The sequence below is a fragment of the Lonchura striata genome, chromosome 37 (genome assembly GCF_050655825.1).
Source record: "Lonchura striata isolate lonStrDom1 chromosome 37, ASM5065582v1, whole genome shotgun sequence".
Taxonomy (NCBI): Eukaryota; Metazoa; Chordata; class Aves; order Passeriformes; family Estrildidae; genus Lonchura; species Lonchura striata.
The window spans coordinates 15,515,898-15,542,324 of NC_140739.1; the positions used below are offsets into that span (position 1 = coordinate 15,515,898).

At 67.3% G+C, this 26,427-nt stretch overlaps 7 protein-coding genes across 22 annotated transcripts; 3 read left to right on the top strand and 4 right to left on the bottom strand.

The window, feature by feature from the left end:
• Window positions 1–30: 30 nt before the first annotated feature.
• Window positions 31–5,901, bottom strand: SLC17A7 (solute carrier family 17 member 7). Of its 2 annotated transcripts, XM_077789890.2 has the most exons (12): window positions 5,703–5,901; window positions 4,786–5,008; window positions 4,347–4,465; window positions 4,153–4,267; window positions 3,453–3,540; window positions 3,288–3,374; window positions 2,882–3,021; window positions 2,359–2,505; window positions 2,051–2,183; window positions 1,410–1,520; window positions 1,025–1,152; window positions 31–558 (listed from the first exon to the last, which is right to left on the bottom strand). In XM_077789890.2, the coding sequence occupies exons 1-12, from the start codon at window positions 5,762–5,764 to the stop codon at window positions 289–291; spliced, it is 1,623 nt and encodes a 540-aa protein (XP_077646016.1). In that variant the 5' UTR covers window positions 5,765–5,901; the 3' UTR covers window positions 31–288. The 2 variants fall into 2 exon arrangements, with proteins under 2 accessions (XP_077646016.1, XP_085422045.1); XM_085565919.1 differs by lacking the exon at window positions 5,703–5,901 and having other exon boundaries at window positions 4,786–5,679.
• A 136-nt stretch (window positions 5,902–6,037) lies between these two features.
• PIH1D1 (PIH1 domain containing 1) lies at window positions 6,038–9,173 on the bottom strand. The gene is made up of 9 exons (XM_031507849.3): window positions 8,859–9,173; window positions 8,723–8,786; window positions 8,398–8,586; window positions 7,843–7,904; window positions 7,678–7,762; window positions 7,482–7,575; window positions 7,317–7,407; window positions 6,758–6,946; window positions 6,038–6,495 (listed from the first exon to the last, which is right to left on the bottom strand). Exons 1-9 carry the CDS (start codon window positions 8,940–8,942, stop codon window positions 6,463–6,465), a joined length of 891 nt encoding a protein of 296 aa, XP_031363709.2. The 5' UTR covers window positions 8,943–9,173; the 3' UTR covers window positions 6,038–6,462.
• On the top strand, window positions 8,433–15,571 carry ALDH16A1 (aldehyde dehydrogenase 16 family member A1). Its single transcript, XM_085565732.1, has 16 exons — window positions 8,433–9,396; window positions 10,240–10,366; window positions 10,871–11,052; window positions 11,196–11,273; window positions 11,664–11,851; window positions 11,949–12,104; window positions 12,601–12,792; window positions 13,089–13,193; window positions 13,276–13,412; window positions 13,483–13,576; window positions 13,783–13,844; window positions 14,127–14,204; window positions 14,298–14,466; window positions 14,552–14,728; window positions 14,988–15,110; window positions 15,312–15,571. The coding sequence occupies exons 1-16, from the start codon at window positions 8,433–8,435 to the stop codon at window positions 15,471–15,473; spliced, it is 2,994 nt and encodes a 997-aa protein (XP_085421858.1). The 3' UTR covers window positions 15,474–15,571.
• Window positions 15,537–20,695, bottom strand: KASH5 (KASH domain containing 5). 8 transcript variants are annotated; one of them, XM_085565931.1, is made up of 14 exons: window positions 20,526–20,695; window positions 20,377–20,451; window positions 20,109–20,289; window positions 19,944–19,993; window positions 19,797–19,863; window positions 19,574–19,714; window positions 19,379–19,496; window positions 19,251–19,301; window positions 19,100–19,177; window positions 18,955–19,011; window positions 18,797–18,856; window positions 18,616–18,680; window positions 18,470–18,527; window positions 15,537–18,403 (listed from the first exon to the last, which is right to left on the bottom strand). In XM_085565931.1, exons 1-14 carry the CDS (start codon window positions 20,572–20,574, stop codon window positions 18,167–18,169), a joined length of 1,287 nt encoding a protein of 428 aa, XP_085422057.1. In that variant the 5' UTR covers window positions 20,575–20,695; the 3' UTR covers window positions 15,537–18,166. The 8 variants fall into 8 exon arrangements, with proteins under 8 accessions (XP_085422057.1, XP_085422056.1, XP_085422052.1 ...); XM_085565930.1 differs by having other exon boundaries at window positions 19,574–19,717; XM_085565926.1 differs by having other exon boundaries at window positions 18,797–18,870; window positions 18,955–19,177.
• On the top strand, window positions 15,892–18,060 carry FLT3LG (fms related receptor tyrosine kinase 3 ligand). 8 transcript variants are annotated; one of them, XM_085565939.1, is made up of 8 exons: window positions 15,892–16,024; window positions 16,130–16,231; window positions 16,518–16,571; window positions 16,695–16,838; window positions 17,074–17,251; window positions 17,324–17,487; window positions 17,734–17,806; window positions 17,909–18,060. In XM_085565939.1, the coding sequence occupies exons 1-7, from the start codon at window positions 15,995–15,997 to the stop codon at window positions 17,773–17,775; spliced, it is 714 nt and encodes a 237-aa protein (XP_085422065.1). In that variant the 5' UTR covers window positions 15,892–15,994; the 3' UTR covers window positions 17,776–17,806; window positions 17,909–18,060. The 8 variants fall into 8 exon arrangements, with proteins under 8 accessions (XP_085422065.1, XP_085422067.1, XP_085422060.1 ...); XM_085565941.1 differs by having other exon boundaries at window positions 17,764–17,806; XM_085565934.1 differs by having other exon boundaries at window positions 17,324–17,806.
• A 146-nt stretch (window positions 20,696–20,841) lies between the features above and the next one.
• On the bottom strand, window positions 20,842–22,764 carry CD37 (CD37 molecule). Its single transcript, XM_077789892.2, has 8 exons — window positions 22,668–22,764; window positions 22,369–22,441; window positions 22,158–22,282; window positions 21,854–21,928; window positions 21,654–21,758; window positions 21,400–21,585; window positions 21,243–21,326; window positions 20,842–20,986 (listed from the first exon to the last, which is right to left on the bottom strand). The coding sequence occupies exons 1-8, from the start codon at window positions 22,731–22,733 to the stop codon at window positions 20,909–20,911; spliced, it is 792 nt and encodes a 263-aa protein (XP_077646018.1). The 5' UTR covers window positions 22,734–22,764; the 3' UTR covers window positions 20,842–20,908.
• A 424-nt stretch (window positions 22,765–23,188) lies between these two features.
• Window positions 23,189–26,015, top strand: BAX (BCL2 associated X, apoptosis regulator). The gene is made up of 6 exons (XM_021550023.4): window positions 23,189–23,339; window positions 23,453–23,501; window positions 24,246–24,407; window positions 24,487–24,622; window positions 24,697–24,801; window positions 25,066–26,015. The coding sequence occupies exons 1-6, from the start codon at window positions 23,216–23,218 to the stop codon at window positions 25,165–25,167; spliced, it is 678 nt and encodes a 225-aa protein (XP_021405698.4). The 5' UTR covers window positions 23,189–23,215; the 3' UTR covers window positions 25,168–26,015.
• The last annotated feature ends 412 nt before the right edge of the window (window positions 26,016–26,427 follow it).

Consider the following 26,427-nt stretch of genomic DNA (forward strand, 5'->3'; position numbering starts at 1 on the left):
CCAGTGTCCCCAGTACAGCACTCCAGGCTCTCCAGCGGTCGCTCCTTGTATTTATATATGTACAGCGGAGGGGCCCCGGCTCTCGGGGCTCTCGCACCGGGGGTCCCCGGTCGCTCCTGGGGGTCTCGGGGCTCTCAGGGACTCGGACTGGGGGTCCCCGGTGGCTCCCGGGGGTCTCAGGGCTCTCGGGGGGCTCGGACCGGGGGTCCCCGTTGGATCCCGGGGCTCTCGGGGATGGAAGGGGGGTGGGGTCGCCTCTTCGGAGCGCATCCCTGCGGGCGCCCCGCGTCACTCGTGCGGGGTCCCGGGAGCCGGGGTGGTGCCGGTGGCGCCGTAGCTGGCGGGGGGCCCTCCCGGGGGTCCCGGGGGTCCCACTCCTCCTTCCTCCTCCTCCTCCTCCTCGTCGTCCTCGCCGGCCGGCGCCAGCGGCTCCGCCTCCTCGCGCGGCGGCTCCGCCCACGGCTGCGGCTCCCCCGAGGCGAAGGCGCCGTAGAAGGCCACGCCCCCGTAGTGCACGAGCGCGGCGATCAGGAACACCCACTGCCACTCCTCGCGCGTCTGCGCCAATCAGCGCCCGACGCGTCACAGCAGGGCGGGGACACGAATGGGGAGGGGGCGTGGCCAGTGCGGAGCGCGGGAAAGAGGCGCGGCCAAGGGAAGGGCGGGGCCAAGGCGAGTGGGCGGGGCCGAGCACACAGTGAGTGACAGGCGGCCGGAGCGACCCCCAAAATTCCGAGGTTCCCTCCGGTCCCGTGGTGTCCCCCCAGGTGCCATTGTCCCCTGTGTGCCTCGGACCATGTCCCTCTGTCCTCCATGTCCATCTGTCTCCCCCCTGTCCCATTGTCCCCCCACGTCCCTCCATCCCCCGGTGTCCCTCTGTCCCCCCATGTCCCTCCATCCCTCCGTGTCCCTCTGTCCCCCATGTCCCTCTGTCCCCCATGTCCCTCTGTCCCCCCGTGTCCCTCTCTCCCTCTATGTCCCTCTGTCCCTCCTGCCCTCGCGTTGTCCCCTGCTGTCCCCGCACCTTGTGGCGCGTCAGTGCCCCCACGATGAGGGGACACACCATGCCCGACAGGGTCCCCACGCCGTTGGACAGCCCCATCAGCACGCTGGCGTAGCGCGGCGCGATGTCCAGGTGGTTCACGTTGAACCCTGACATGGGGAGGGGACACAGGGGTATCACCTGTGTGTCACCGGTGTTTCCCCCGCCCCGAGAAACCCCCAGGAAAAAACCACAGAACACCCCAAAAAACCCACAAAACACCCCAAAAAAACCCCCCCAAAAAACCCCAAAAACCCACAGAAAACCCACATAAAAACAACCCCAATACCCCACACAAAACACTCCAAAAAAACCCCACAAAACACCCCAAAATCTCACACAAAACCCCCAGCCCCGCTGTCCCCACCGGAGATGGCGAAGCCGCTGAAGCCCACGGCCAGCACCAGGAAGGAGATGGCCACGGCCCGCGAGTGCGAGTAGCCCACCACCAGCAGCAGCGTGGCCTCCATGCCGAACCCTGCAAGGGGAACGCCGTCACCTGCTGTCCCCTCTACCACCGGCTGTCACCCGCTGTCCCCTCTGTGTCCCCTCAGTGCCCATGTCCCTTCTGTCTCCTCTGTCCCCTCCGTGTCTCCATGTCCCCCCAACGCTGTCCCCACTGTCCCCTCCATGTCCCCCCGTTCCCTCTGTGTCTCCTCCATGTCCCCATGTCCCCAGTGTCCCCTCCGTGTCTCTGCTGCCCTGTGTCTGTGTCCCTGTTCCCTCTGTGTCCCCACTGTCCCCTCCATGTCCCCAGTGTCCCCTGCATGTCCATGTTCCTTCCATGTCCCCCCTGTGTCCCTGCTGTCCTGTGTCCCCTCCATGTCCCCGCTGTCCCCTCAGTGTCCCCTCGGTGTCCCCTCTGTCTGTGTCCCTGCTGTCCCCACCATGTCCCCGCTTTCCCGTGTCCCCCCCATGTCCCCCCCGTGTCCCCGCTGTCCCCCCGTGTCCATGTCCCCGCTGTCCCGTGTCCCCGCTGTCCCCCCGTGTCCCCCGTCCCGTGCTGACCGCCGCAGTTCATCATCTTGCGGACGTTGGTGGTGGACATTAGCCCCCGCGAGCGCAGCAGGTCGGCGATCTGGCCGCCGATGGGCACCACAATGGTCATCACCAGGTGCGGCAGCGCCGACAGCAGCCCCACCTGCGGGGCCGGGGGTTCGGGGCGGTTTGGGGCAGTTTTGGGGCTTTTTGGGTTTTTTTGTGTGGCTTTCTGTGGGTTTTGGGGTGTTTTGTGCAGTGTTTTCTGTGGGGTTTTTGAGATTTTTTTTTTTTTGGTGGGGTTTTTAGGAGTGTTTTGTGGGGATTTTGGGCCCAACCTTGCTGATCTCGAAGCCGAAGACCTCCTCGAAGTAGGCGGGCTGGCTGATGAGCAGCAGGTAGAAGGTCCAGCTGCGGCAGAAGTTGGCCACGATGATGGCGTAGACGGGCATCGAGGTGAAGAAGTGGCGCCAGGGTGTGGCCAGCTGCGGGTGGGGAGTGGCCACTGACCACACTGACCCCACTGACCCCACTGACCGGCGGCGGTGACCCCCATGCCACCCCCGGCCCCGCTCCAGCCCCACTTCCCATGGGATGGAGCAGCCGGACTGTGCTGGAGGCCACGGTGGCCCCAAGGGTGGTGGCCACAGCGGCCTTCCAGTGGTCCCAGAGATCCCCCAGTGACCCCACTGCTTCCAGTGACCCTCCAGTGCTCCCAGTGACTGCCATGCCCATCCCAGTGACTCCCAGTGTCTGTCCCAGTACTCCCAGTGTCTGTCCCAGTACTCCCAGTGCTCATCCGAACACTCCCAGTGCCATTCCCAGCCCTCCCAGTGCCATTCCCAGTGCTCCCAGTCTGACCAGCAGCGGGTTGCTGCCCGCACTCTCGCCGATGCTCTCCTCGATGTACTTGCGCTCCTCGGCCGAGATCGTCGGGTGCTGCGCGGGGCTCTCGTAGGACACCAGCACCCAGAACAGGTACCAGAACACCCCGAAACTGCCTGGAGGGCTGGGGTTACTGGGAGGGGCACTGGGAGCACTGGGGGCACTGGGAGGGGCACTGGGAGAGGTCACTGGGGGCAATGGGAGGGGTCCTGGGGGCATCCTGGGGGTCCCTGTGGGGCTTGGGGGTGTCTCGGTGGTTGCGAGGGGGTCCCAGTGGTCCTGTGAGGGTCCTGGGGGTTTCAGGGGTCCCAGGGGTGTCCCGGGGGTCCCATAAGGGTCCTGCTGGTCCCAAGGGGTCCTGGAGGGTCCCAGGGGCTCTCACCGTAGACGTAGAACACGGAGCTCCAGCCTGTGTACTGCACCAGGACCCCGGCCAGCGGCATGGCCACCACCGCCCCGGCGTACGAGCCTGCCGGGGCACGGCGGTCACCGGGGACGCCCTGGGGGCCCCCGCAGCCCCCCTGAGCCCCCCGGTAGCCCCCGGTACCGCAGAAAGCTGTGGTGGCCAGGCGGCTCCGCTCCAGGGGCGGCGCCCACTTGCTCCAGATGCCGTGACAGGCGGGGTAGGTCACGCCCTGCCGAAAGGGGCAGGGTCAACACGGGCAACGCCCACCTGGGCCACGCCCACCTGCCACACCCTGATGGGCGTGGTCCAGGGACACCAAGGGACACACCCAACCCGGCCACGCCCACTCTGACCACGCCCACCTGCCACACCCTGATGGGCGTGGTCCAGGGACACCAAGGGACACACCCAACCCGGCCACGCCCCCGCCATTGGGAGCGTGGAAATGGCCACGCCCCAACCTCACCAGCGGAACACCAAAATCCGCCCAGAAACACCCCAAAAACACCTTAAAAACACCCCAAACCACCCCAAAACAAACACCGCTAAAACACCCCAAAACCACTCTAAAACAAACACTGCATAACACCCCAAAAACACCTTAAAAATATTCCAAAACCACCCCAAAACCACCCCAAAACAAACACCACTAAAACACCCCAAACCAGCCCAAAAACACCCTAAAACGACACGAAAATCAACACAAAATTTCCCAAAACACCCCAGAGACACCCAAAATCCTCCAAAACCGCTCCTGCTCTTTTGTACGCACATGAAAACAGCCCCAAACCACCCCAAATACCCAAAACTGCCCGAAATGCCCACAAAACCCGGCGCTGACCTCCACCAGCCCCTGCATGACGCGCACGGCGATGACGCAGCCGACGTGGGTGCGCGCGGCTGACGGGATCAGCATGTTCAGCACCGAGGTGGACACGATGGCCAGCCCGAACACCCTGGCCAGGGGACACGCAGGTGACCGCCACGCCCCGGGCTCACCTGCGGGCTGGCCACGCCCCCCAGGCCAGCGCTCACCTGTTGGCCGCGAACTTCTGGGCGATGAATCCGCCAGGGATCTGCGTGACGATGTAGCCCCAGAAGAAGGAGCCGTGGATCATCCCCACTGTCTCAGGGTCCCAGTTGAACTGGGCATGCTGGGGAAGGCCCAGGAGGGGTCAGAGGGGTGGGGGACATGGCCTGGACACGCCCTGTCCAGGTGTGCACCCCCACACCTACCTCTGTCCCTTGTTCTGCAGGTATCCCAGAGTTGTGCCCCACCCCCGGTGACCCCGCACCTGTCCCAGGCCCTACTGCACCTTTACCTGTCCAGACCCGTTAGTTAGTTAACTAATTAATTAATAAACTTATCTGGAGATTATTAATGGCCCCTGTCTGCGGGCAGGGTTGTACCTGCTGACCCTCTCAGTGCTCCTCACTCTCTGACCCCATACCTGACCCCACAGCTGATCCATACCTGTCCGTGGCTGGGGTTGACCATGCTGACCACGGCCACGCCCAGGTTGCAACGGATGCCGAAGCTGATGCAGAAGCCGATGCCGCAGAGGATGGCGATGCCGTAGCGCCGGGGCAGCCCACAGAAGGTGCAGTCCAGCACCGGCGGCCGTGCCGCGCTCGGGCCCGCGCCCCCCGAGCTCAGCTCCAGAACCTCAGGGTCATCCTGCCGCCGCTCCAGGAACCTGCGGGGGCCACCCCCCATGTCCCCCCACCATGTTCCCCCATGTCCCTTCCTCCCCCACCCCCCGTGTCCTCCCTTCATGTCCCCCCTCCCTCTCTCCATGTTCCCGTGTTCCCTTGCTGTGTCCCTCCCATATCCCGTGTCCCTTTTCCCCCTCCATGTCCCCCTGTCCCCCCGTGTCCCTTTTTCCCGTCCGTGTCCCCGTGTCCCGCCTGTGTCCCTTTTTTCCCTCCCTGTTCCCGTGTCCCCTCTGTGTCCCTTTTTCCCCTCCCTGTCCCCATGTCCCCCCGTGTCCCTTTTTCCCCTCCGTGTCCCCGTGTCCCCCCTGGGTCCCTTTTCCCCCCGCCGTGTCCCCCCCGTGTCCCCCCCGCGCGCCGCTGGCCGCAGATTAAAGCCTCTAAATCCCTGTGGTGGCGGCGCCGAGGAGGGGCCGAGGACAGGGACGGGGACACGCGTGGCATGGACACGAGTGGGCTGGTGGGGGAGGGACACACCCGTGTGGGGGGCACCCGGAATCCCCCAAAACCCTCCCAAAACCCCCAGCAAGTGACTCGCCCCCGATTTCCCCTGGGCTCTCACTGTCCTCACAGAGGGGTGACACAGCCACAGCGCAACCTGGTCCCAACCCCCCCCTCAACCCTGACCCCCCCCATGTCCCCAGGACCCCCCCAGTGCCCCTAGTTTGGGGGTCTCACCTGTGCAGGCGGCCCAGCCCGGCCCCCAGCTGGCGCCGGAATTCCTCCCTGTTGAACTCCATGGCGGCTCAGGGCACCATGATCCTGGGACCCCCCTGTGACACCTCTGTCCCCCTCGGGGACACCCGGGGGACACCCGGGGGTCAGCTGGGGGTGTCCCCCCTCCCTCCCGCCCTCCCCGCAGCCCCCGACCCCTCCGCTGGCTCCTCTCGGCTCTCCCGGGCTCCGGAACGTCCTCCCTGGCCCCCCCGGCCCCAGCTCAGCCCTAAATCCCCTCAATCCCCCCTGGCGTGGGCCGAGCCCACGGGGGGGCCCCGGCCAATCCCACCACAGGCTGCAGGTGTCGCTTTTATTGTGGGGGTGTCGTACAAAAAAAGATGGGGGACGGGGCAGGGGGCTGAGGGGAGCATGGGGGGGATGTGGAGGGTGGGAAGAGGGGCCTGGGGGGAACAGGAGGGGACTGGGGCAGCCCCAAAGAGACCCCAAGAGTGTCCAAAAGGAGGTCCCTGAGGGGAAGTCCAGGACGGTCCTGAGCTGCGGGGGCCAGGAGGGTTCTGTGGGGATCCAGGAGGGTCCCAGGGGAGCCCCAAAGAGACCCCATGAAGGTCCCTGAGAGGAAGTCCAGGATGATCCTGAGCTGTGGGGTCCAGGAGGTTCCCAGACAATCCTCGGGAGGGTCCCGGGTGATCCTGGAGAGGGTCCCAGGTGATCCTGGTTGCCCTAGGTGGGGCCCGTGGTGGGGCTGGGGGTCCCTCGCCCCTCACGCCCTCAGCGGCATCGTCACGGTGAGAACCTGCAGGGGGCGCCAGGCGCTCGGGGGCGTGTCCCGCGGCCGGGGGGCGTGTCCCGCGGGCGGGAGGGGCGTGTCCCGCGGGAGAAAGGGGGCGTGTCCCACGGCCGGGGGCGTGTCCCGCGCTCAGGGCCGTGTCCCACGCTCGGGGGGGCGTGTCCCACGGCCGGAGGGGCGTGTCCCACGCTCGGGGGGGCGTGTCCCACGGCCGGGGTGCGTGTCCCACGGCCCGGGTGCGTGTCCACTCCGTGGTTGCCAGGGTTACCTTGGAGCGGCGGTGGAAGCGCGCGCGGCACCGCGCGGGGTCGGCGGGCAGCGGCAGCCCCAGCTCCAGCAGCGCCCCCTGATGGGCGGGCAGGCCTGCGGCGGCTCCAACGGCGCCCCCCGGCGGCGGCGGGCGGAGCAGCAGCAGCCGCTCCTCGCTCAGCCCCAGCCACAGAGACCCCGCCCCCTCCTGGGCGGGGCCGGGAGGGGCGTGGCCATGGTTAGGACACGCCCACAGCACCCCCCAACCCCTCCTTGGGCTTTAGGGGACCCCTCGTTGTTTCCCCACACTCCCCGGGATAAGAGAACCCCTCCTACCACAGTCCCCAGCGCCCCCCAGTGCCATCCCAGCACAATGGGACTCCTGCCATCCACCCCCAAGTGCCCCCCCAGCCGCCCACCAAACTGACCCTGGAATCAGGGGAACCCCATAAGCCAACCCCAGCGCCTCCCAGCTCTCCCCATTTGCCCCCCAGCACCTCCCAGTTCTCCCCAGTTCCCCCCCAGCGCCTCCCAGTTCTCCCCAGTTCCCCCCCAGCGCCTCCCAGTTCCCTACTCACCACCTGGGGTAGGTGCACCCGGGCCTGAAGCACCTGTGGGTCCTGGGCCGAGGGCTCAGCCACCACCACAAACTGGGGGGGATCCGGGGGGCTGCAGGGAGGCACAGATGAGGGTGGGAGGATCCCAGGGATTTTGGGGAGGGGTCCCGGGGGGTCCCCACTCACCCCGGGAGCTCCTGGATGTGGGGCTGTGGCCGGGTCCGAATGTTCTGGGCCGAGATGGAGCCCAGGAATTTCCGGTTCCGCAGCACGCGCCAGCCTGGGGTGTTGTGGGGAGGGTCACGGGTGGGGTCCAGCCCAACCCCAGTCCTCCCAGTGCCCCCAGTCAGCTCCAGCCCCCCCCCAGTGCCCCCAGTCTCACCAGTCAGCTCCAGCTCCAGCCCGTACTTCTCTGACAGCCCCTCCATGGCCACGGTCAGGAAGAACTCGAGGTACAGAGGGTCGGCCTGGGGCGGCCGTGGGGTCAGAGCCCCCCGGGTGCCCCCTGAGCCCTCCAAGTGCCCCCCAAGCCCCCAGCCCCGCTGACCTGCAGCGTCCTGAAGAAATCCGAGTTGACCACGACGTCGTAGGCGGTGCAGCCATGGCCGCCTGTGGGGGGAGAGGGACCGGGGGGGTCAGGGGGAGGAAAGGGAAAGGGGAAATGGGAGAGGGGAAAGGGGAGAGAGGAAAGGGAAAGGGAAGAGGGGAAAGGGAAAGGGGAGAGGGGAAAGGGGAAAGGAGAAAGAAAGGGGAGAGAGGAAGGGGAAAGGGGAAGGAGAGAGGGGAAAGGGGAAGAGGAAAAGTGAGAGAGGAAAGGGGAGAGGGGAAAGGGAAAGGGAAAGGGGAAGGGGAAGGGAAAGGGGAAGGGAAAGGGAAAGAGGAAAGCGGAAAAGGGAGAAAGGGAAACAGAAAAGGGAAAAGGGAAAAGGGAAAAGAAAGAAAAAGGAAAAGAGAAAAGAGAGGAAAGGAAAAAGGGAAACCGGAAAGGAAAGGGAAAGGGAAAAGGAAAGAAAAGGGGGAAAAGGGGAAAAGGGGAAAAGGAAAGAAAAGGGGGAAAAGGGGGAAAGGAAAAGGAGTCCCGGGGCCAGTTGCGGGCTCTCACCTCGGTCCAGCTCGGCATGCGGCTCCCCCAGGCTCATGGGGATCCGGAAGGCGCCGTCAGGCCCGGGGGGCTCCCGCAGGAGCTGCTGCAGCCCCGGGGCGGGCACGGGGGGCGGCGGCGGCACCGCGGGCGAGTGGCAGATATTGAGGAACACCTTGTGCCCCCCGGCGCGGGTCTTCACGCACAGCCCTGGGAGCACGGGGGCGGTCAGGGGCGGCGGGGACCCCCAAAATCCACCGGGAGCGCTCAGGGGGCGGCGGGGACCCCCCAAAATCCACCGGGGCGGCGGGGACCCCCCCCAAAATCCGCAACAGTCCCCCCGTACCCGGTTGTGGCGTCACCGCCCGGGCGGGGCCGGGGCGCGGGGACTCCTCACGGTCCGGGGGCACCTGCGGGGAGGAGAAGCGGCTCAGAACCGGCGCCGGGAGCGGCTCAGAACCGGCGCCGGGAGCGGGACCCACCTGCAGCAGCAGCCGCCGCAGCGCCGCCGCCTCCTCCTCTTCGTCCGCCTCCAGCTCGGCCGAGAGCAGCGACGGGTCCGACATGGCCTTGGGGGAGCGGGACGGGGCCGGGGGATGCAGCAGGACGGAGCGGGGTACCGGACGCGCAGGGAACCCCCGGGACCCCCAAACCCTTCCGGACACCCCCAAAACCCCTCGGGACCCCAGGGAACCCCCGGGACCCCCAAACCCTTCCGGACACCCCCAAAACCCCTCGGGACCCCCAAGCCGAACTCTCCGCTCCGCCCGGGCGCCCGCCCCGCTCCGCCATCCGTCACTTCCGCTTCCGGCGGCGCCCGTCGCCATGGTTACGCGGAGACGCTCTGGCCGCTCCCGCCCCGTCTCGGTGGTTTCGGGGCCGCTCTGGCCCGCCCCGCCCCGTCTCTGTGGTCCCTCGGCGGCCATGGCGGCTCTGGCGGCGCTCGGGGCTCCCCCGGTCCCCGAAATCTTCGCCACGATGGAGGAGGGGCCGGTCCCCGGCGAGATCAACGCGGGAGAGGTGCGGGCGGATCTGAGGGGTCCCTCTGGGCGGGTTCTGGGGGTCCCGGGGGGTTCCTGGGGGCCATTGAGGGGTCCTGGGTGTTTTTTGGGGGGTACTGGGGAACACTGCGGGGTCCCGAGGTGTTACTGGGGGGTTCCTGGGGGTTCTTGCCGGGGTCCTTGGGGGCACTGGAGTGGTCGCTGGGGAGCCCCGGGTTCCGTGGGGTGTCCCAAGGTCATTTGCGGGGTGGGAGAGTCACTGCTGGGGCCGGGGGTGCCAAACCCCAAACCCTGCCCCTGACTCCAAACCCAGACCCCAAACCCAGATCCCAAACCCTGACCCCAAACCCTGCCCCTGACCCCAAACCCAGCCCCTGACCCCAGACCCTGCCCCTGACCCCAGGCGTGGCTGGAGTCCCACGGCCGCAGCCTCGGACACTTCGTGGGCGGAACGTGGCTGAAACCGCCGGGGAGGGTCAGCCTGGCCTGCCCGGAGAGCAGCACCGGTACGGGCAGGGCTGGGGTTAAAGGCCACGGGCACGGATTTGAGGTCACTGGGCCAGGGTCAGGGACTGGGGTCAGGGCTTGGGGTCAGGGTTTGGAGTCAGGGTTTGGAGTCAGGGTTTGGAGTCAGGGTCAGGGTTTAGGGTCAGGATCAGGGGTCGGGGTCTGGGTTTGGGATCTGGGTTTAGGGTCAGTGTTTGGGGTCAGGGTCCAGGTTTGGGATCAGGGTTTGGGATCCAGGTTTGGGGTCAGTGTTTGGAGTCAGGGCCCGGGTTTGGGGTCAGAGTTTGGGGTCAGTGTTTGGGGTCGGGATCAGGGCTCGGGGTCAGTGTCCCGCCCTGCCCTGCCCTCTCCCCAGGCCGGACGCTGGCCACGGTGCCGGCCGGGGACAGCTCGGACGTGGCCGTGGCTGTGGCGGCGGCGGCGGCGGCAGCTGAGGCCTGGGCGGGGCTGGGGGGGCCCCAGCGGGGGCAGCACCTGACCCGGTGAGTGACCCCTGACCCCTGGTGACCTTTGACCTGCCCCTGTTGCCTCCCTCTCCGGTCACCCCGGGTGTTACCCTGGTGTTTGGAAGTATTAAGTTTTGTTTTGTAATTCTTTTGAAAGCCTTAAAGGTCTCGTAAAACCTTTTCAACTTTCTGATCTGCTTATATGTTTCTACTGGAGTTCCCAGCCACTGTTGCTGTAAATAATAACTGTTTTATGTTCTTTGTGAGGAGTTATATATATTAACAAATACATATAATATATGTATTATATATATTAACAAATTAATAAACTGTTAGTTTAACAGGGTAATTATAAAAACAGCAATTCCATCCTCCAATGCACAGCCACCCCTGGGATTCCACAAATGACAAACACTCAAATGAAACACTCTCCCTTTTAACCTTTAAACTTCCCAAACGTTTATGTACTTGGTGTCCAATGGCAACACCCGGGGTACCAAAACCCCTCTGAGCTGCCCCGATGTCCCCGGTGCCCCCCAGGCTGGCCGCTGCGCTGGCCGGAGAGCGCCGCGGGGCCGTGGGCGCCCTGCTGGCGCTGGCCGGAGGGCGTCCGCTCCACCGGACGCTCGGAGCCGACCTGGACCTGGCGCTGCGGCTGCTGCGGGCGCCAGCGGCCGCGGCCGAGCTCGGCCCACCCGGCCTGGAGGGCTGGGCCCCACTGGGTGAGTGGCGCCTGTCCCCCCGTGTCCCCTCCCCGTGTCCCCTGACCCCCGCGTGTCCCCCAGGGGTGGTGGCTGTGGCCCCTGACCCCCATGTGTCCCCCAGGGGTGGTGGCCGTGGCCCCTGACCCCCATGTGTCCCCCAGGGGTGGTGGCCCTGGTCCTGGGGGGTCCCTGCTCGCTGCCAGCGCTGCTCTGGAAGTTGGGGCCACTCCTGGCCATGGGTGAGTGCACAGGGGGGACACTTGGGGACAGCTGGGGACCTTGGGGACACTTGGGGACAGCTGGGGATCTTGGGGACACTGTGGACAGCTGGCCGTGCAAGGAACGAGGGGCAGAGCCAGGGGGCAAAGGGTGTGGTAGGCTCCCCAATGTCCCTGTGGGGTGTCCTGGCCATTTTAGGATGTCCTGACATCCCTGTGGGGAGTCCCAGCAGTTTTGGGGTTCCCTGTGGAGGTCCCAGCAGTTTTGGGATTCCCTATGGGGGTCCCAGCAGTTTTGGGGGGTCCCAGCAGTTTTGAGGTGTCCCTGTGGGGGGTCCCAGCAGTTTTGGGGGGTCTCAGCAGGTTTGAGGTGTCCCTGTGGAGGTCCCAGCAGTTTTGGGGTGCCTCCAGGGAACACGGCTCTGGTGCTGTGCCCAGCGGCCACGGCGCCGCCGCTGCTGCTGCTGGGGGAGCTGAGCAGGGAGGGGGCAGCGCTGCCCCCCGGGGTCCTCAACGTCCTGGCGGGACCCCTGGAGCTGTGCCAGGCCCTGCGCGCCCACCCCGAAATCGCCTCCGTCACCTTCCTCGGGGTGCCCCAGGTACGGCCACGTCCCAGCCCCACGGCTGGGGGGAGCTGGGGCTCCTCTCACCCCCCTCCCCAATTTGGGGGTCCCCACGCACTGTCTGTGCCCCCAGGAGGAGCTGCCGGCCCTGGTTTGGGGGTCCCCGTGCCGGGGGCCGCGCCTGGGGGGTCCCCGAGGGGGCCGTGTCGTCGTCGTCGTCCTGGACTCGGCCGACCTGGACAGCGCTGCTGCCGCCGTCGTCGCCAGTGCCGCCGCGCCCCCGGCGCTGGTGGGGTCCCAGGGGGCTCGGGGAGTTCTGGGGGGTTTTTAGGTCTTTCTGGGAGAGGTTCAGGGGTTTTTGTGGAGGTTTGGTGGTTTCTAAGGAGTTTTCTTGGGGGGGCTTTTTGGGAAGGTTTCAGGGTTTTTTGTGGAGGTTTCTCAGGGGTTTTTTTGGGGGGGCCTTTTGGGGAAGTTTCAGGGGTTTTTGTGGAGATTTGGCAGTTTCTAAGGAGTTTTTTTGGGGAGGTTTCAGGGGTTTTTGTGGATGTTTGGCAGTTTCTTAGGAGTTTTCTTGGGGGGGTCTTTTGGGGAGGTTTCAGAGGTTTTTATGGAGGTTTGGTAGTTTCTTGAGGGTTTTTTTGGGGGGGCCTTTTGGGGAGGTTTCAGGGGGTTTTTTTTGGCATGTTTGGTGGGGCTTTTTAGGAGGTTTCTGGGTTTCCCATGGGGGAGGTGTGTCAGTTTTTCAGGGGGTCCCTGATCCCCCGGTGCCTCCTGCGTGTCCCCAGTTCCCGGCTGGGGGGTGCGTGGTGCTGGCACAGGACGCGGTGGCGGCAGCGCTGGAGCAGCGGCTCCGGGCCCGCCTCGGGGGGCTGCAGCTCGGGGACCCCACAGACCCCAAAACGGAGGTGGGGCCGCTGCCCCCTGGGACCTGCCCGCCGGAGGGGGTGGTGCAGGAGGCGCTGCAGGAGGGGGCTCAGGTGAGGGGGTGCGCAAAGGGGGCCGGGTGGGGTGGCTGTGGGGACATCGGGGCAGCACAAAAGGGTTGGGAGGGTGGGGAGGGGCACGTGGTGTTTGGGGGTCAAGGTTGAGACTTCCTGGACATTGCTGTCTCCTGGGGTGAAATCCGGAGGTTCCCAGGGGTGGGTTTGGGTGCTCCTGGATGTTGGGACTGGCTGTGGGGCCATTTGGGGTCCCCCGGGGTCAGAGTGGGGGTACCCTGGGTGGCACTCTGAGGGTCCCCACCTTGTTGGGACCCCTGTTGTTTTCTGCCTAGGTTTTCCAGGTGCCGCTGCCACCGTTGCCGGAGCAGGAGCATCGCTTCTACCCCCTGACGCTGATCTCGGGGGTGGCCCCGACCTCACGCTGCCTGCGGGAGCCGGTGGGTGCCCCGGGGCGCCCTGGGGTGGGGGGTGTCCAGGGGCGCCTTTTGGGGCTGCCCTGAGCGTGCCCTGCCCCGCCAGGCCCCCGGGCCGCTGCTGGTGCTGCTGCCCGTGCGCAGCCCCACGGAGGCCGTGGCCTTGGCTTCGGCGCTGCCCCAGACCGCGGCGGCTGCCGTCTGGGCCCAGGACATCACCATGGCCTTGGACACAGCGGACAGGTGACCAGCAGCCCCCTGAGCCCTGGGCCCAGGAGCGAGTGCTGGGCGCTGAGCGCTGACCCCTCTCCAGGCTGCCCCAGGGGCTGGTGTGGCTCAACGCCCTGGACCTGCTGGACCCCAACGGGGGCTGCGCCGGGGGGGCTGCGGACACTGACCCGGATGAGGTGGGGGCTGCCAAGGGGGGGCTCTTCTGGGAGTCCTGGGTGGTTTGGGAGGGGTCCAGGGGGGGTCGGGGGTGTCCTGGAGAAGCTGGAGGGATGTGGAGGTCTCCTGGGGTGGGTTCTGAGTTTTTCAGGGGGGAGTGGGGTGGGTTTTGGGGTTCCTGTGCAACTGTTGCAGATGGGCTCTGCCCCCCCCGGACTCCCTCCAGGCGCTGCGAGAATTTGGGTGCCCCCCCTGGGAACAGGCCCCCAAGGTGGATGAGCTGCTCAGGTACCCCCTGATGGGACAGGGACCCCTCTCCAGGATGGAGACTCCAAATTAGGGGGTCCTAGGACAAGAACTCCAAGACCGAGTTCCATTGGGACCCCAGTCAAACACCCTCAGCACCCCCTTCTTCCCTCCCGGGGTGGTCCCAGCCCCATCCTGTCCCCCCGGAGGGTCCTGTGCACCTCTCAGGACCCCGGTTGTCTCTCTCAAAGGGGTCCCGGTGACCCCCCGGTGCCCCTCCCACAGCGATGCCCTTTGATTCCCTGTCTCCCGTCCCTGTCGCAGCCCACTGGTGGCCGTGGATGACCCCGGCGATCCCGAGCTGGCTCATGCCGTGGCCGCCGCCCGTGGGGCCGCCCCGGGGTGAGTGCGAGGGTGGGTGGGCGGCTCCTCCAGGGGTGTCCCCCGACCCCCTTGGGAGGAGGCGTCGGTCCCCAATGCCCTCGGCTCCCGCAGGTGGGGGCGGCTGCCGGGAGCGTCGCGGGCCCGGGTGCTGCGGGGCGCGGCGGCGGCGCTGGCGGCGGCACCCGGGACCCCCGCGGACGGCGGCGGCGCGGACGGGAGCCTGCAGGGGGCGCTGCTGCGCTGGGCGGCGCGCCTGGAGCGCGGGGGCGGGGCCGTGCAGGTGGGCGTGGTCAAGGGGCGGGAGGAGAGTGGGTGATGCAAGAGGGGGCGTGGCCTATGACTGGGCGTGGCCAATCCCGCTGCAGGACGTGCCCGGGGGGCGGGCGCTGCTGGCGAGGCGGCCGCTCGGAGTGCTGGGCGTGGCCTGGGGCTGGCCACGCCCACTGGCGCTGCAGCTCCTCCTCCCGGCGCTCGCGCTCGGCAACGCCCTGGTGGTCGTGGCGCCCCCTGGCGGCGCCGGTTCCGCAGAGCGGCTTCGGAAGGTGCGGAACCGCGGGACCCCCCGCTGCCCCCCCGGTGACACCTGTGATGCCCCAGGAACCCCCCGGGTGACCCCCATGCCCCCCGTTCCTCCCCCGCGACCCCCGGGAGCCCGCATATGTTCCCCCCAGGACCTCCCATGTGCCTCCTGTGTCCCTTCATGTGCCCCCCTGAAACCCTCCAGGACACCCCACGTCCCCTTCCTTCGCTGCAGGAAGCCGCCCCGCTCGGTGACACTCCCCTCTTCCTCTGTGTCCCCAGGCTCTGGTGGCCGCCGGGCTTCCCGGGGGTGTCCTGACGGTGCTTCCCGGGAATTCCCGGGGCTCCGGATCTGGCCTGGCGCGACATCACCCGGACGGGCTGTGGCTGTGCGGGGGGGACGCGGTGAGTGGAGGGGCAGTGGGGGGCAGAGTGTGGGGACACGGGGAAAGGGGACAGTGGAGGGCACGCCGGGGAAGGAGGGTTGACACTGGTGACGTTCTGGGGGTCTCAAGCCGTGGGACGGCTGCTGTGGTGGGAATTTGGGGTGCGGGGGACATCACCCCAGCTCTCCCCATCTGTCCCCTCTTATGTCCGCCCACCCAGGACTGCGACTGGGCCTCTGCCGTGAGCGTCCCCCGCGTTTGGGGGGTCCCGGCGGGACTCGTGGGGGCTCCGAGGCAGGACCCTCCCCCCGGCGCCGAACGGGAGCTGGAGCTGCGCTGCACCCGCCCCCACTGCCTTTGGCTTCCGGGGGGCGCTCCCTGAGATGCCCTCCAGAGCCTCCCAAATCTGCGGGGATTTCAGATCTCACACTGTGCCCCCAGCCCCGCGACCCCCACCCCAATAAACCGCTCCGAGTCGCAGCCGCTGTCACGTTTCTGTTTAGGGGGGGGACCGGGTTGGTCTCGCGCTGGAGGGGGGGGGGATGTTTTGGGGTGCCCCGCCCCGCACGTGCCCGGACGCCCCGGCCCCCCTCCCACGCTCGGGGCAGCCGCACCCAAAGCTCTGCGGGGCAGGGCGGGGGGTCCCGAGCGCCGGAGCTCCCGTGGGAATAGAGGGGGAGTCCCCGGGGTGAGGAAGGGGCGGCCCGGGGTCCGCGGCGTGGGAGGGGGAGGCTCGGGACGTCCCGCTGCCCTCTCGGGTTTCCTGGGCCCCCTCCCGGCTCGGTCCCACTTTCGGTTTCGGCGGCGGCTCCGCCGCGGCCCGAGGGGTCCCGGCGGGGGTCCCGGGGGTGGCTCCGGGAGCGCTCGGGGGTTCCGGTGCGCCGTCCCCGGCTCCATACCGCGATGGATTTGCCCCCCCTCCGCTCTGCTCTGGTAAGTGGGGACCCCCTCCCTCCGCCCCGCAATGTGACCTGCGCCCCTCTGGGACCCCCGCGAGAGCCCCTTGGGACGTCCAGAGCCCCCCCCGGTGACTCCCAGGTGCCGCTCCTGCTCCTCCTGGCCGTGCCCACCCCCAGCAGCTGCTGCTCCTTCGGCTTTAACCCGATCAGCAGCACCTTCAGCACCCACCTGAACAACCTGGTGAGACAGACCCCCACCCCCAGGACATCCTCCCGCGCACCCTAGTACGCCCCCTGACCTCCGGGATCCTCACGGGACCTCCCAGATCCCCCTGAGACCCAAAAGATTCCCCTGCGCCTCCCTCCCCCTTCCCCCGAACTCCCTCATTCCCCAGGGAAGGCCCCACCCTGGGTCCCGAAAACCCCCTGACTGCACCCCTTCACCCCCAAAGGGTCGTTGGGGACGCCCTGAGCGCCCCCCTCAGCCCTCTGGGCTGCTTTTGGGGACCCCCTGACCCCTCCCACAGACCCCCTGGCTGCTCCTCGACTACCCTGTGGCGATGCCCAGCAACCTGGAGCCGGTGAGCGAGAATCCCCCAAATCCCACGTGTCCTCCCCCAAATCCCTCCCTGTTCCTGCACCCCGGACACCTCTGACCCCTGACCCCTGTCCCTCCAAACCCTGAACTGCCCTGGCCTCCCCAGGACGGCGCCTGCTCTGATCTCTGGGGGCTTCACTTTGGGGCACTGGCTCTGCAGCGAATGTTGGGGGTGGCGGGGAAGGATTTGGCCCCCCTGCTCAGGACCCTCCTTGCCCAGCTCCACTTCGTGGCCGAGTGTCATATCCAGGTGGGTGGGGGTCCCCGGGGGGCTCCAGGGGTCCTGGAAGGAGGGGGAGTTGGGAGGCTCGGTGTGCACCGTTACGGGGTGGTCCTGGGGCAGCCAAGATGAGTCTGGGGGCCTGAGGGGCTCTGGGGACCCCACAGGGCTCAGGGGGTTCCCTGAGGTGTCCAGGGTAACTCTGGGAGCCTTGTGGGGGTGCAGGAGCTCTGGGGCATTCCTGGGATTTCCCAGGGTGGTTCAGAAGGGGTCTGGGTCCCCCGGGGGGGCTCCTACAACATCTCCCCAGGACCCCCAGCGCTGTGTCCAGCTGGAGATGGTGAATGTGTCGCAGCTACTGGAGACGCTCATGCAGCACCTGGGGGGGCTGCAAGGGAGACCCCCCCACTTCCCCGGCTGTGCCCGCTTGCGCTGCCACCCAGGTACCCCTCAGGACTCCTGAGAGACCCCCGTAACCCCCCCTGGGGCAGCTGCTGACCCCTGTCTTCCCCCAGGCCCGGCGCTGACCAGCCCAGCAGTGCGGCACGAGGGGACCTTGGGGGCCAGGCAGGGAGCCGCCAGCCCTGCTGGACATGGACTGGTGCTGCTGGGGGGAGTTGGGGGTGTCCTGGTCTTGGTGGCGGTGGTCTGGGTACTGTGGAGGAGACCCTGTGCCCAGGTGGGGACACTGGGGGCACTGACGGGCACTGGGGACACCCAGGAGGATGGCGTTCCTGGGGACACAGCGGGTGGTGAGGGCATGAGGGGCACTGGGGATGGTGTGTGCACTGGGGACACTGTGGATGCTGGCTGTCATGGGGACATTGGGAGCATTGGGGGCTGTCTTGGGGTCACTGGGAGGAGGACTGACAACATTGGAAGCACTGGGGAGCGCTGGGAGGTCATTCCCCTCAGCCCCCTCTAGCCCTCACAGAGACCCCCGACATGGGAGCAGGACGGGACCTGAGTGGCCGAGTGGTAATTGGGGACAGACACAGGTACTGGGAGAGCTCCTGGATACTGTTATCACTGGGAATATCCTGAGGGGGGCCAGGAGAGGCCCCTGGATCATCAGGTCCTCACCCTCTGCCCCTGCCCAGGCTGGCCTGAGCCACTGGTGAGAGACGGGGACCCCCCAGTTCCCTGCTGGAAGCCCTCGGGAGCTACACCGGGATCTCCCAGAGCGACGGAGAGATGAGGGGGCCCAGCCTGGCCCCGTGCAGTGCCCATAAAGCTGATGTTGACACCCTGACTCTGACCCTGCTCTGGGAGGACTGGGTGGACTGGATGAGTGTTTGGGGGAACTGGTCGAGAGTGGGGTGGACACAGAATTGCGCAACTGGCCTTTACTGGGGGTCTCACAGGGGTGGGGGGTTCCGGTAGTGCAGCTGGAGCTGGGGCCACTGGCAGGGCAAGAAGTAGAGCAGGGCCAGCAGTGCCAGCAGCGCCAGAGCCCATGGTGACAGTGGTGTCCATGGTGACAGTGGTGCCTGTGGGGTCACTGCCTTGGCCACCTCCTCACTGCTCCACAGCAGGCCTCCTCCTCCTGACAGTGCCATCCCTCTGTCCTCCTCCTCCTCCTTGTCTGCTGTCTCCTGGGCAGAGCCTCTGGGTCAGTGGCTGAGGGGACCCTGCAGGGTCCCCCCTGACCCCATTCTTACCTGGTTCACCGCTGCCATGGCCTGGATGTCTGGCTGGCTGCTCGGGCACCACGGGCGCCTATGGAAGGCAGAGGAGGGTGAGGATGCTGAGGTGAGGGCTCCGGGGCATCCTGAGGATGTCCCCTGCCCATGTGTCCCCCACGTACATGGCCCAGGCGTCCCGCATCTGGCCCAGCTGCTGCCGCAGCCGCGTCGTCTCCAGACGCAATTCCTGGGGGGGAGAAGGGATTGTCACCCTCGGCCCTTGACCCCCACATAGGGAGTGGCCACCGTGGGGCTTTGCTGTGGCCACTGTCTGGGCTCACACCGAGGCCAGATGTGCTGTACCTGCACCATCCGCTCATACTCCTCCAGTGCTGTTGTTAGCTCCTGTGCCCGCTGCCCTGCCTGTGAGACAGGGCCTGGAAATGAGGGGCCATGGGAGAGAGCTGGGGGTGACCCTGGTGACAGCTGAGGTGGTGCCAGTGTCACTGGGCAGTGCTCACCTGGGCAAGGGCTGCATCCCGGGCAGAGAGCAGGGCAGTGCCACGGCAGAGCTGGTCCTGGGCAGAGGGATGTGGACAAGGACTCCCCGTCACTGGCTAACACAGCCCCAGCACTGCCCACCACAGCCACTGTGCCACCGCTCACCTCCAGGCTGGCCGTCCGAGCTGCCTGCACCTGGATCTGCTCCCGCAGACCCTGGCCCTCGGCGAGGAGCCGCTGGTTCTGCCAGGGGTGAAAAGGGCTGGGGTTCCCTGTGGCACTGCCCTGCTGGGGCAGCCCCCAGTGCCAGGCTGACCTCCTCCTGTAGGCACTCGGCCTGCGAGCACAGACTGTGCTGCTCCTTCTCCTGGGGAGGGCATGGCCGTGAGGGGACACAGTGTGGCACCACACGACACTATGTGGAACCTCAGCTTAGCCTCTCACCGCGTGCCGTGCCTGCCTCCGGAGCTCGGTGTTCTCCTCCTCGAGCTGCTTCACCACGGCCTTCATGTCGTCCAGCTCATCGACAGCCACCCTGGCATGCTCCAGTGCCTGCCGGCTGCTGCCAGGACCAAACGGCACTTCAGCATTCCCTGGATGCTGATCCAGATCCCATACCCGGGAGCCCCTCGGGAGCACCTTCGCAGCTGCGTCTGGAGCTGTGCAATCTCCTCAGCCAGGCGGGCGTTGAGCTCCTCAGCCAGCTCCGCATCCCGCTGAAGTTTGGCGTTCTGGGCCGCCAGTTGCTGGGCACGGCTCCGCAGTCCCGCAGCCTCAGCGCTGCTGGGGAGTCCCACCGGTCCTGGGGTGCTCCTGGGAGCACGGCCAGAGATGGCGGGGTGTCCCCACAGCACGCACTTACAGGGTGCTGACGTCCATGTTGTCACCCTGGAGCTGGGCAGCTGCTGGGGACGTGTGTCCGTCATCCTCTGCGGGATGGAACACAGCAGGCTGTGTTGGCATCCCCATCAGGGCCACCCTGACTCCCTTTTCCTGTGCCAATGCCCACCTGCTGGCACTGGAGCAGTGTCACCAGTTGCCACGTCCTGCTCCTCAGCCCTGTATCGACAAAGCCCTGGGTCAGTATCCCTGAGGGGTCCAGCTCTGGAGCCCTGGGTCAGTATCCCTGAGGGGTCCAGCTCTGGTGGTGCTGCCCCTGTCTCTCAGCACTGACTCATCCTGCCGGCATGCCGTGATCCAGGCGCCCATGGCCGTGCGGAACCGGGCCCAGTCCAGCGCCGTGCCTGCGGCCGCAGGGTCCAGCGCCCGCCGCAGTGCCTGCAGCCGCCCGTCGTGCCCGCTGTGTCCTGTCATCGCCGCCACGTACTCCACCACCTGCTGCGGCCGCACCATCCCTGCGGCGCACGGAGCCCTCAGGGACCGTGGCGCCCATTTCGGGGGAGCTCGGCTGCGGCCACCACGGCCCCTGGGGCTTTGGCTACCTGTCCGCTCGGGGTCGCAGGCAGCGAAGGTGCAGTCCAGGGCGAACTCGTCCGAGCAGCCGCTCTCGGCAGGGGCTGAGGGGGGGACATGGGGTTATGGAGGGGCCCGGCGCCTCACCCCCCGCCCCGCTTCCTCATGGTCCCCGCACCTGGCAGGGGGATGACGGCGCCCGGGGCGCAGGGAACTCCTGCAGCCATGGTGTTTGGGGGTGCTCCGGTACCACGGCTGCCCGGGCACGGCCGGGGTTCCTGGGGAGTCCCGGGAGCGTCACGGGGCTGAGGGGGCGCCGGGAATCGCCTCACGGAGGAGGGGAGGGGCGGGGCCTCGCGCGAGCCGTTCCCGCCCAGAGGAACGGGGGCGTAGCCAGGGGAAAGAGGGCGTGGCTAGAGGAAAGGGGGCGTGGTTCCGCCGCTCCACGCGGGCCGCGCCTTCGCGCGCCGCTCCCGGTCCCGTCGCGATTCCGCTGCTTCCCAACGGCTTTTATTGAAGGATAAAGACCTTCGCGCTTCCCCCCACACCACCCTGGCCCCCTCAGAGCCCTCGCAGCAGCTTCTCGTAGTGGGAGTCCAGGTTCCGGACCAGGAACATCGACAGCATCAGCAGCGACAGCTGGGAGCAGAGAGCAGGATCAGTCCTCCCGGGCCCCCTCGGATCCCTGGCCCCCCCTCCCACCAGAACCGCCATGGACGCTTCTGATCACCTTGAATCCCCACCAAGCCCCTGGCTCCCCACGGACCGTCATCCCCTGAACCCTCCCTGCCCTGCTCCCAGCTGCTGCCCAGCCCACCCAACCTATGGTCCCACATTCCTCTGACCACCCTCCGCCCCCCCAGCTCAGCCCCTGGCCCCAGGGTATTCCCCATACCTCCCCCAGGGCGATGCCTATGCAAACCCCCGCGATGGTAACCAGGTTTCCAGCCAGCCAGGTCTGGACTCTCTCCTTGCAGCCCTAGGGTGACAACTGGGGGTCACTTGGAGCCCCCCACGGAGCTCCAGGACCCCCTGATTCCCCCATGCCTCACACTGGGGAAGATGTCCTGTGGGGCAGCCGTGGGGCAGCGGCCATGGGGGAGCATCCATGGGGTCTTGTGGGTGCTGTTGGGTGCCCTGAGGCAAGAGCAGGCGATGGCCCTGTCTCTGTCCATGTCCCTGGTGGTGTCATCGTGGTGGTCCCAGTCTTGGGGTCCTTTCCAGCCACAGCAGCTGAGCTGGAGGGAGAGGGAGTCAGTGTGGTGGCCATGGGATGGCTCTAGGGTCTTTTTGGGGGGCGTCTCACCTGCTGCTGGACAGCATCCCAGCTCTCGTGGGGGTCCCCAGGTGGTCCCTGGGCTGGGTACCCCTGGATCAGCTCCTCTGCGTAGGTGGCCACTTTTGTAGCCAGCTAGGGAGAGGGATCAGCACAGCATTTCCCCACGACCCCAGGGTCCCCCCCGACCCCAGGGTTCCCCCCAGCCCCTGGTTTGCCCCTGCACTCACGGCACTGCGCTGCGTGTAGATGATGATAGCCACCGTGATCTGGGCAGCGAGGAGCAGCAGCAGGAGCCCAAAATACTTTTGGGATAAACAGGGAAGGTGGGGGTCAGCCAGACCTTCTCCCCCAGCCCCTCCCCAGCGCCAGGACAGCTCAGATGGGTCCCCCCACTCCCCGCTGCTGCTCCCCTGGCGCAGGATGTGGTGGCACCACGTGGCCCCGCGGTTGCCCCAGGAAGTTGCAGCACAGCTACCTCAGCCCCCTCCCAGTTCCGTGACCCCTCCCGACCCCCCTAGACCCCCAACTCACCAGCCCCAGCATGACCTTGACCTCCTTGAGGGCCCCCAGGCACCCCAAGAATCCCAGGAGCATGGTGACGATGCCGACCCCAGAGAAGCCATAAGACCAGACCCTCAGGCTGACCAGCGGTGACCCTGGGGGACACGGTGGGGGGGTCAGGGAGCCTGCCACCCGGGGTGCCACACGTCTTGGGGTACCCCACGCTTTGGGGGTCCCTTACCCAGCACGGCGGCGAAGCTCTGCCGGTCGAAGAGGACCCAAAAGCTGAAGGCGAGGAGGAGGATGCCCAAGAACTGGGGGGGCCGGGGGGAGCCCAGGTCAGGAAACGCGGGACCCCCAGTGCCCACAGACACTGGGAAATTGTTGCCCCCACCCACCCGGGTCCCCTCAGCCGAAGGTTCCCCCATCTCCCCGTGTCCCCCAGGTCCCCCCAGTGTCCTGCATCTCCCCCCTGCCCTCCCAGGCTCCACTTCCCCGCTGTCCCCCCTGCCCCCCAAATCCCCTCCCATCCCCACTCACGAAGAAGAAGAGGTTGAGGAGGAAGAGGAAGCACTTGGTGCAGCCGAGGCAGCTTTTGGGACTCATGTCTGCACGGGGGTCACAAAAGCACGGACTCAGAGCCCACCCCGAGCCCGAACCGCCCCCCACGCCCACGGTACCCCCCGCTCCTCCCGCCCCGTCCGGCGCCGCCGCCGCCTCGGGCCCCACAGGAGGCGCCGGAAGCGCCGGGGGGGCGTCGCCGGGGGCTCCGCCGGACACCGGGAGCCATGACCGCCGGTGGGACCCCCGGGAGTGGGGGGTGACCCGCGGTGGGGGGGTGGGGGGTCCCGGGGGGCTGCGGGGGCGGGGCCGAGCGCGGGAGGGGGCGGGGCCGAGCAGTGAGTGACGGGGCAAAGGGCGGGGCCGAGCGCACGGGGCGGGGCCGAGCGCACGGGGGCGTGGCGATGGGCACCGTCCCCCCTCCGCCCCTCCCGTGTGCGGGCCACCGGCCCGGTCACGTGACGGGAGCGGCCCGCCCCGCCGCCGGTGTCACGTGACGCCGGCGGAGACCACGTGTTCGGGGCGCGATGGCGGCGGCGGCGGCTTCGGCCCAGCGGGGCGGCGGCGGAGGTGGCGGCGGCGGCGATCCCGGAGCCGATCCCGGAGCCGGGGCCGCCGGCGGCGAGCCTGCCCCGCCCCCAGGGGGCGGCGGTGAGTGGGGGGATTGGCGGGACCCGCGGAGGGGCGCGGCCGGTACGGGCCGGGGGAGGCGGCGGCGGCGGTCGGTGGCCGCTTCTCCCCGGTAAGCGGCCCGCCCTCCGCAGGGGCCTCCTCGGACCAGATCATGCAGACGGGGGCGATCTTGCTGCGGGCGTGAGTAGGGGAGGCGGGAGCGGCGGGAGAACGGCCGCGGCTGGCGGGGGGGACAAGGGGCGACTTACGGGGCACAGGGTGCGGGGGACCTTGGGACTGGGAGGAGACTGGGGGGACACGGGGTGCGGGTCAGCGATTGCGGCCTTGGGGGACAAGGGGGGACATGGTGCGGGGGACACTCAGGGTGCAGGGGGAAGGTGGGGAGACTTGGGGGACACGGGGTGCAGGGGGACTTGGGACTGCGGGGCGGACGTGGGGTGCAGAGGGGACTGGAGACGGTACGGGACTGGGGGGGACACGAGAGTGTGCGGGGGGACAGGGGACTTGGGGTGAACTGGGGAGATTTGAGAGGATCCTGGGACTTGGGGGTGCAGGGGAACGAGGGGGCACTTGGGAGGGACCTGGGGGACACGGGGTGCAGGGGGGTCTTGTGGGGATTCTGGGGGGACACAGGGTGCAAAAGGGAGCTCGGGAGTGAAGGGGGAATCAGGGGACACGGGGGACTTGAGGGGATCCCAGGGGGACACAGGGTACAGGGGAGACTTGGGGTCCATAGGGTGCAGGTGGGACATCGGGGGGGCTTTGGAGGGTCCTGGAACTTGGGGGCCAGCTGGGACACGGGAAGATCTGGGCTCTGGGCATGACGCCAGAGGGAAGGACTCGGGCTCCAGGTGGGCCGTGGGGATGGGGTCACACAGAGCCAGGGGAGGACACGGTGGGTACCCAGCGTGCCGGGGGTCCCAGGTTCGTGCGGGACCGCGTGGAGCGCTGCGGGGACCCCCAAGCCGTGGCCCTGAGCGTGGCCGAGCTGGGCGAGCCCCAGCCCAGCAGCCCCGACACCAAACGCCTCAGCGAGTGCCTGCGGCGCATCGGCGATGAGCTCGACAGCAACATGGAGCTGCAGAGGTGGGCAGCTGCCGCTTCTCGGGGGTGTCTGTGCTGTCCCCAAGCCCGCCCTCACCGTCCCCACCATCCCCTGCCCCAGGATGATCGAGCAGGTGGGGTGTGATGCCCCCAAAAAGCTGTTTTTCCGCGTGGCCAAGGAGATGTTTGCTGATGGCACCTTCAACTGGGGCCGTGTGGTTGCCCTGTTCTACTTTGCCTGCAAACTGGTACTGAAGGTGGGTGTGGAGCCCCCCCGAAGGCCATCCCCGATCCCTCTTAACCCCCTCTGACCCCTCCCTGCTCCGGGCAGGCTCTCTGCACCAAGGTTCCGGAGCTGGTCCAGACCATCCTGCGCTGGACCATGGAGTATCTCCAGGAGCACGTGCTGGCTTGGATCCAGGCCCAGGGCGGATGGGTGAGACCCCAAACCCCCCCGGGGGGCCATGCCCCTGACCCCTCCCTAACAGCCCCTTGCACCCCAAACCCATCATTCCTTGGGGGGCCATTCCCCTCTTTGGGAATTTCCCCTCTGCAACATCCCCTTTAACCCCAAATTTTAACCCAAGTTCTCCCCTCCGTGCCTGGTTTCCCAACTGCTCTGAGCCTGGTTGTCCTGGGGGGAGGTTTGGGAACCCCCAGCATGTGGTGACCTTCCCCATCCCGTGTCCCTTCCTTGCAGGAAGGGCTCTTGTCCCACTTCGGGACCCCCACCTGGCAGACCATCACCATCTTCGCCGCTGGTGTCCTCACGGCCTCGCTGACCATCTGGAAGATGTCATAGACTCTCAGGGGGGCCACATTTTGTCCCCCCCTATCCCCGGAACCCCTCCCCGGACTGGCCCTGCCGGCAGGGATGGTGCTGACCCCCAGCACCTTCCAGGGCTGGGGGGGGTTTTTAACCAACAGGACTTGCTCACCTGGATTTTGGGGTGGAGGTTGAGCTGGGGGGGACCCTCCCCCAGCCCCCCCCCCCCCCCCCCCCCAGCCCTTCCCACAGGGGTCCAGAGGCCACAGCTGGGATTTGGGGGGGGGAGTTGGGGGTGAATGGGGTGGGAACACCCCACCTTCCCCTGCCATGCCCCCCAGTCCCAGTGCTGGGTCTCCCTGGCCTCGGTTCAACCCCAGGACTTGTGGTGCTTTGACTGGGGGGGAGTGGGGGGGGGGAATCTTGCGGTTCCACCCCCTGATATGGGGGTGGGAGGGGTGGTGGGGGTGTCTCTGTGACCCTCCCCAGAATGAGGTGGGGGGTGGGGGGGGAGGGTTACAGCCATGGCTGTAGGGTGAGTATTTATTGGGGGTCCACACCCCCCAGAAAGGGCCCCCCCAGGTGCAATACCCCCCTCCCGGGGCGGAGGCTCTCAGGGTGGGGGGGCCACACCCCCCGTTTACACCCCCTCAACCCCCCCTGTTTTGGAAGTCCCTCGTGTCCCCGAGGCGGGGCCGGGGGGGGCAAAGCGACCCCTTCCCCCAACCCCCACGGTGCTCTCGGGGGTGGCGTCACGGGGAACCACTCCTCCCAAAAAATGGGTAGGCCCTGCCTTGCTTCTCTCCATAGTGGTTTTTTTCTCTTTTTTTGTACTTTGGTTTTTGTATCTCGGGAATTTACATGGAAATAAAAGGCAAACGCGATGCTTTGTGGGCGTGTACCCGTCCCGCCCCCAAAAAACCTCGGGGAGCCCTCGGGGATCTCGGGGTGCAGCTGGGGAAGGGGGGGGACAGGAATTGGGGGAAGTCGAGGCAGGGCTGCTTTCACTTTCTCTTTTGCCACGTGGCTTTGTTGGGGGGATGCGGCTGCGGGGCTGTTTTGAGGGGGCTCAGGGCACCCCTCCTGTTGTTCAACAACATCTCGGGGATTGGGGGGGGCCTGGTTGATGGTGGAAAAATGGGGAGGTGGTCCTTCACCCCTTCCTCCCATCCCCACAGGGCCAGGGGAATATTTGAGGTCCGCATGGCTTCAAATCGTGTGTGTGTGCGGGGGGCAGGGTCCCGATCCCGGGGTTCACTGAGCAGCCGCTCAGGGGAGTCTTGGGGTCCCACATCT

Coding starts and splice junctions, on each gene's coding strand:
- SLC17A7 (XM_085565919.1), bottom strand. CDS start 5,109: ATGGAGAGAGGGAGGGGGGACATGAAGGGAGGACACGGGGGGTGGGGG. Junction 4,466..4,785: donor TCAACCCCAGCCACGGACAG/GTATGGATCAGC, acceptor GGCCTTCCCCAG/CATGCCCAGTTCAACTGGGA. Junction 1,153..1,409: donor CAGCGGCTTCGCCATCTCCG/GTGGGGACAGCG, acceptor TCCCCATGTCAG/GGTTCAACGTGAACCACCTG.
- ALDH16A1 (XM_085565732.1), top strand. CDS start 8,433: ATGGGGATCCGGAAGGCGCCGTCAGGCCCGGGGGGCTCCCGCAGGAGC. Junction 10,367..10,870: donor CGGGGGCAGCACCTGACCCG/GTGAGTGACCCC, acceptor GGTGCCCCCCAG/GCTGGCCGCTGCGCTGGCCG. Junction 14,729..14,987: donor CCGCAGAGCGGCTTCGGAAG/GTGCGGAACCGC, acceptor CTGTGTCCCCAG/GCTCTGGTGGCCGCCGGGCT.
- PIH1D1 (XM_031507849.3), bottom strand. CDS start 8,942: ATGTCGGACCCGTCGCTGCTCTCGGCCGAGCTGGAGGCGGACGAAGAG. Junction 8,787..8,858: donor TGCGGCGGCTGCTGCTGCAG/GTGGGTCCCGCT, acceptor TCCTCCCCGCAG/GTGCCCCCGGACCGTGAGGA. Junction 7,408..7,481: donor CACATCCAGGAGCTCCCGGG/GTGAGTGGGGAC, acceptor GCCTCCCTGCAG/CCCCCCGGATCCCCCCCAGT.
- FLT3LG (XM_085565934.1), top strand. CDS start 15,995: ATGGATTTGCCCCCCCTCCGCTCTGCTCTG. Junction 16,025..16,129: donor CCCCCCTCCGCTCTGCTCTG/GTAAGTGGGGAC, acceptor GGTGACTCCCAG/GTGCCGCTCCTGCTCCTCCT. Junction 16,232..16,517: donor GCACCCACCTGAACAACCTG/GTGAGACAGACC, acceptor CCCCTCCCACAG/ACCCCCTGGCTGCTCCTCGA.
- KASH5 (XM_085565925.1), bottom strand. CDS start 20,574: ATGGCTGCAGGAGTTCCCTGCGCCCCGGGCGCCGTCATCCCCCTGCCA. Junction 19,994..20,108: donor ACGGCATGCCGGCAGGATGA/GTCAGTGCTGAG, acceptor TTGTCGATACAG/GGCTGAGGAGCAGGACGTGG. Junction 19,864..19,943: donor CACTGCTCCAGTGCCAGCAG/GTGGGCATTGGC, acceptor TCCATCCCGCAG/AGGATGACGGACACACGTCC.
- CD37 (XM_077789892.2), bottom strand. CDS start 22,733: ATGAGTCCCAAAAGCTGCCTCGGCTGCACCAAGTGCTTCCTCTTCCTC. Junction 22,442..22,667: donor TCCTCAACCTCTTCTTCTTC/GTGAGTGGGGAT, acceptor CGGCCCCCCCAG/TTCTTGGGCATCCTCCTCCT. Junction 21,327..21,399: donor CACAGGACATCTTCCCCAGT/GTGAGGCATGGG, acceptor TTGTCACCCTAG/GGCTGCAAGGAGAGAGTCCA.
- BAX (XM_021550023.4), top strand. CDS start 23,216: ATGGCGGCGGCGGCGGCTTCGGCCCAGCGGGGCGGCGGCGGAGGTGGC. Junction 24,408..24,486: donor AGCAACATGGAGCTGCAGAG/GTGGGCAGCTGC, acceptor CCCCTGCCCCAG/GATGATCGAGCAGGTGGGGT. Junction 24,623..24,696: donor CCTGCAAACTGGTACTGAAG/GTGGGTGTGGAG, acceptor TGCTCCGGGCAG/GCTCTCTGCACCAAGGTTCC.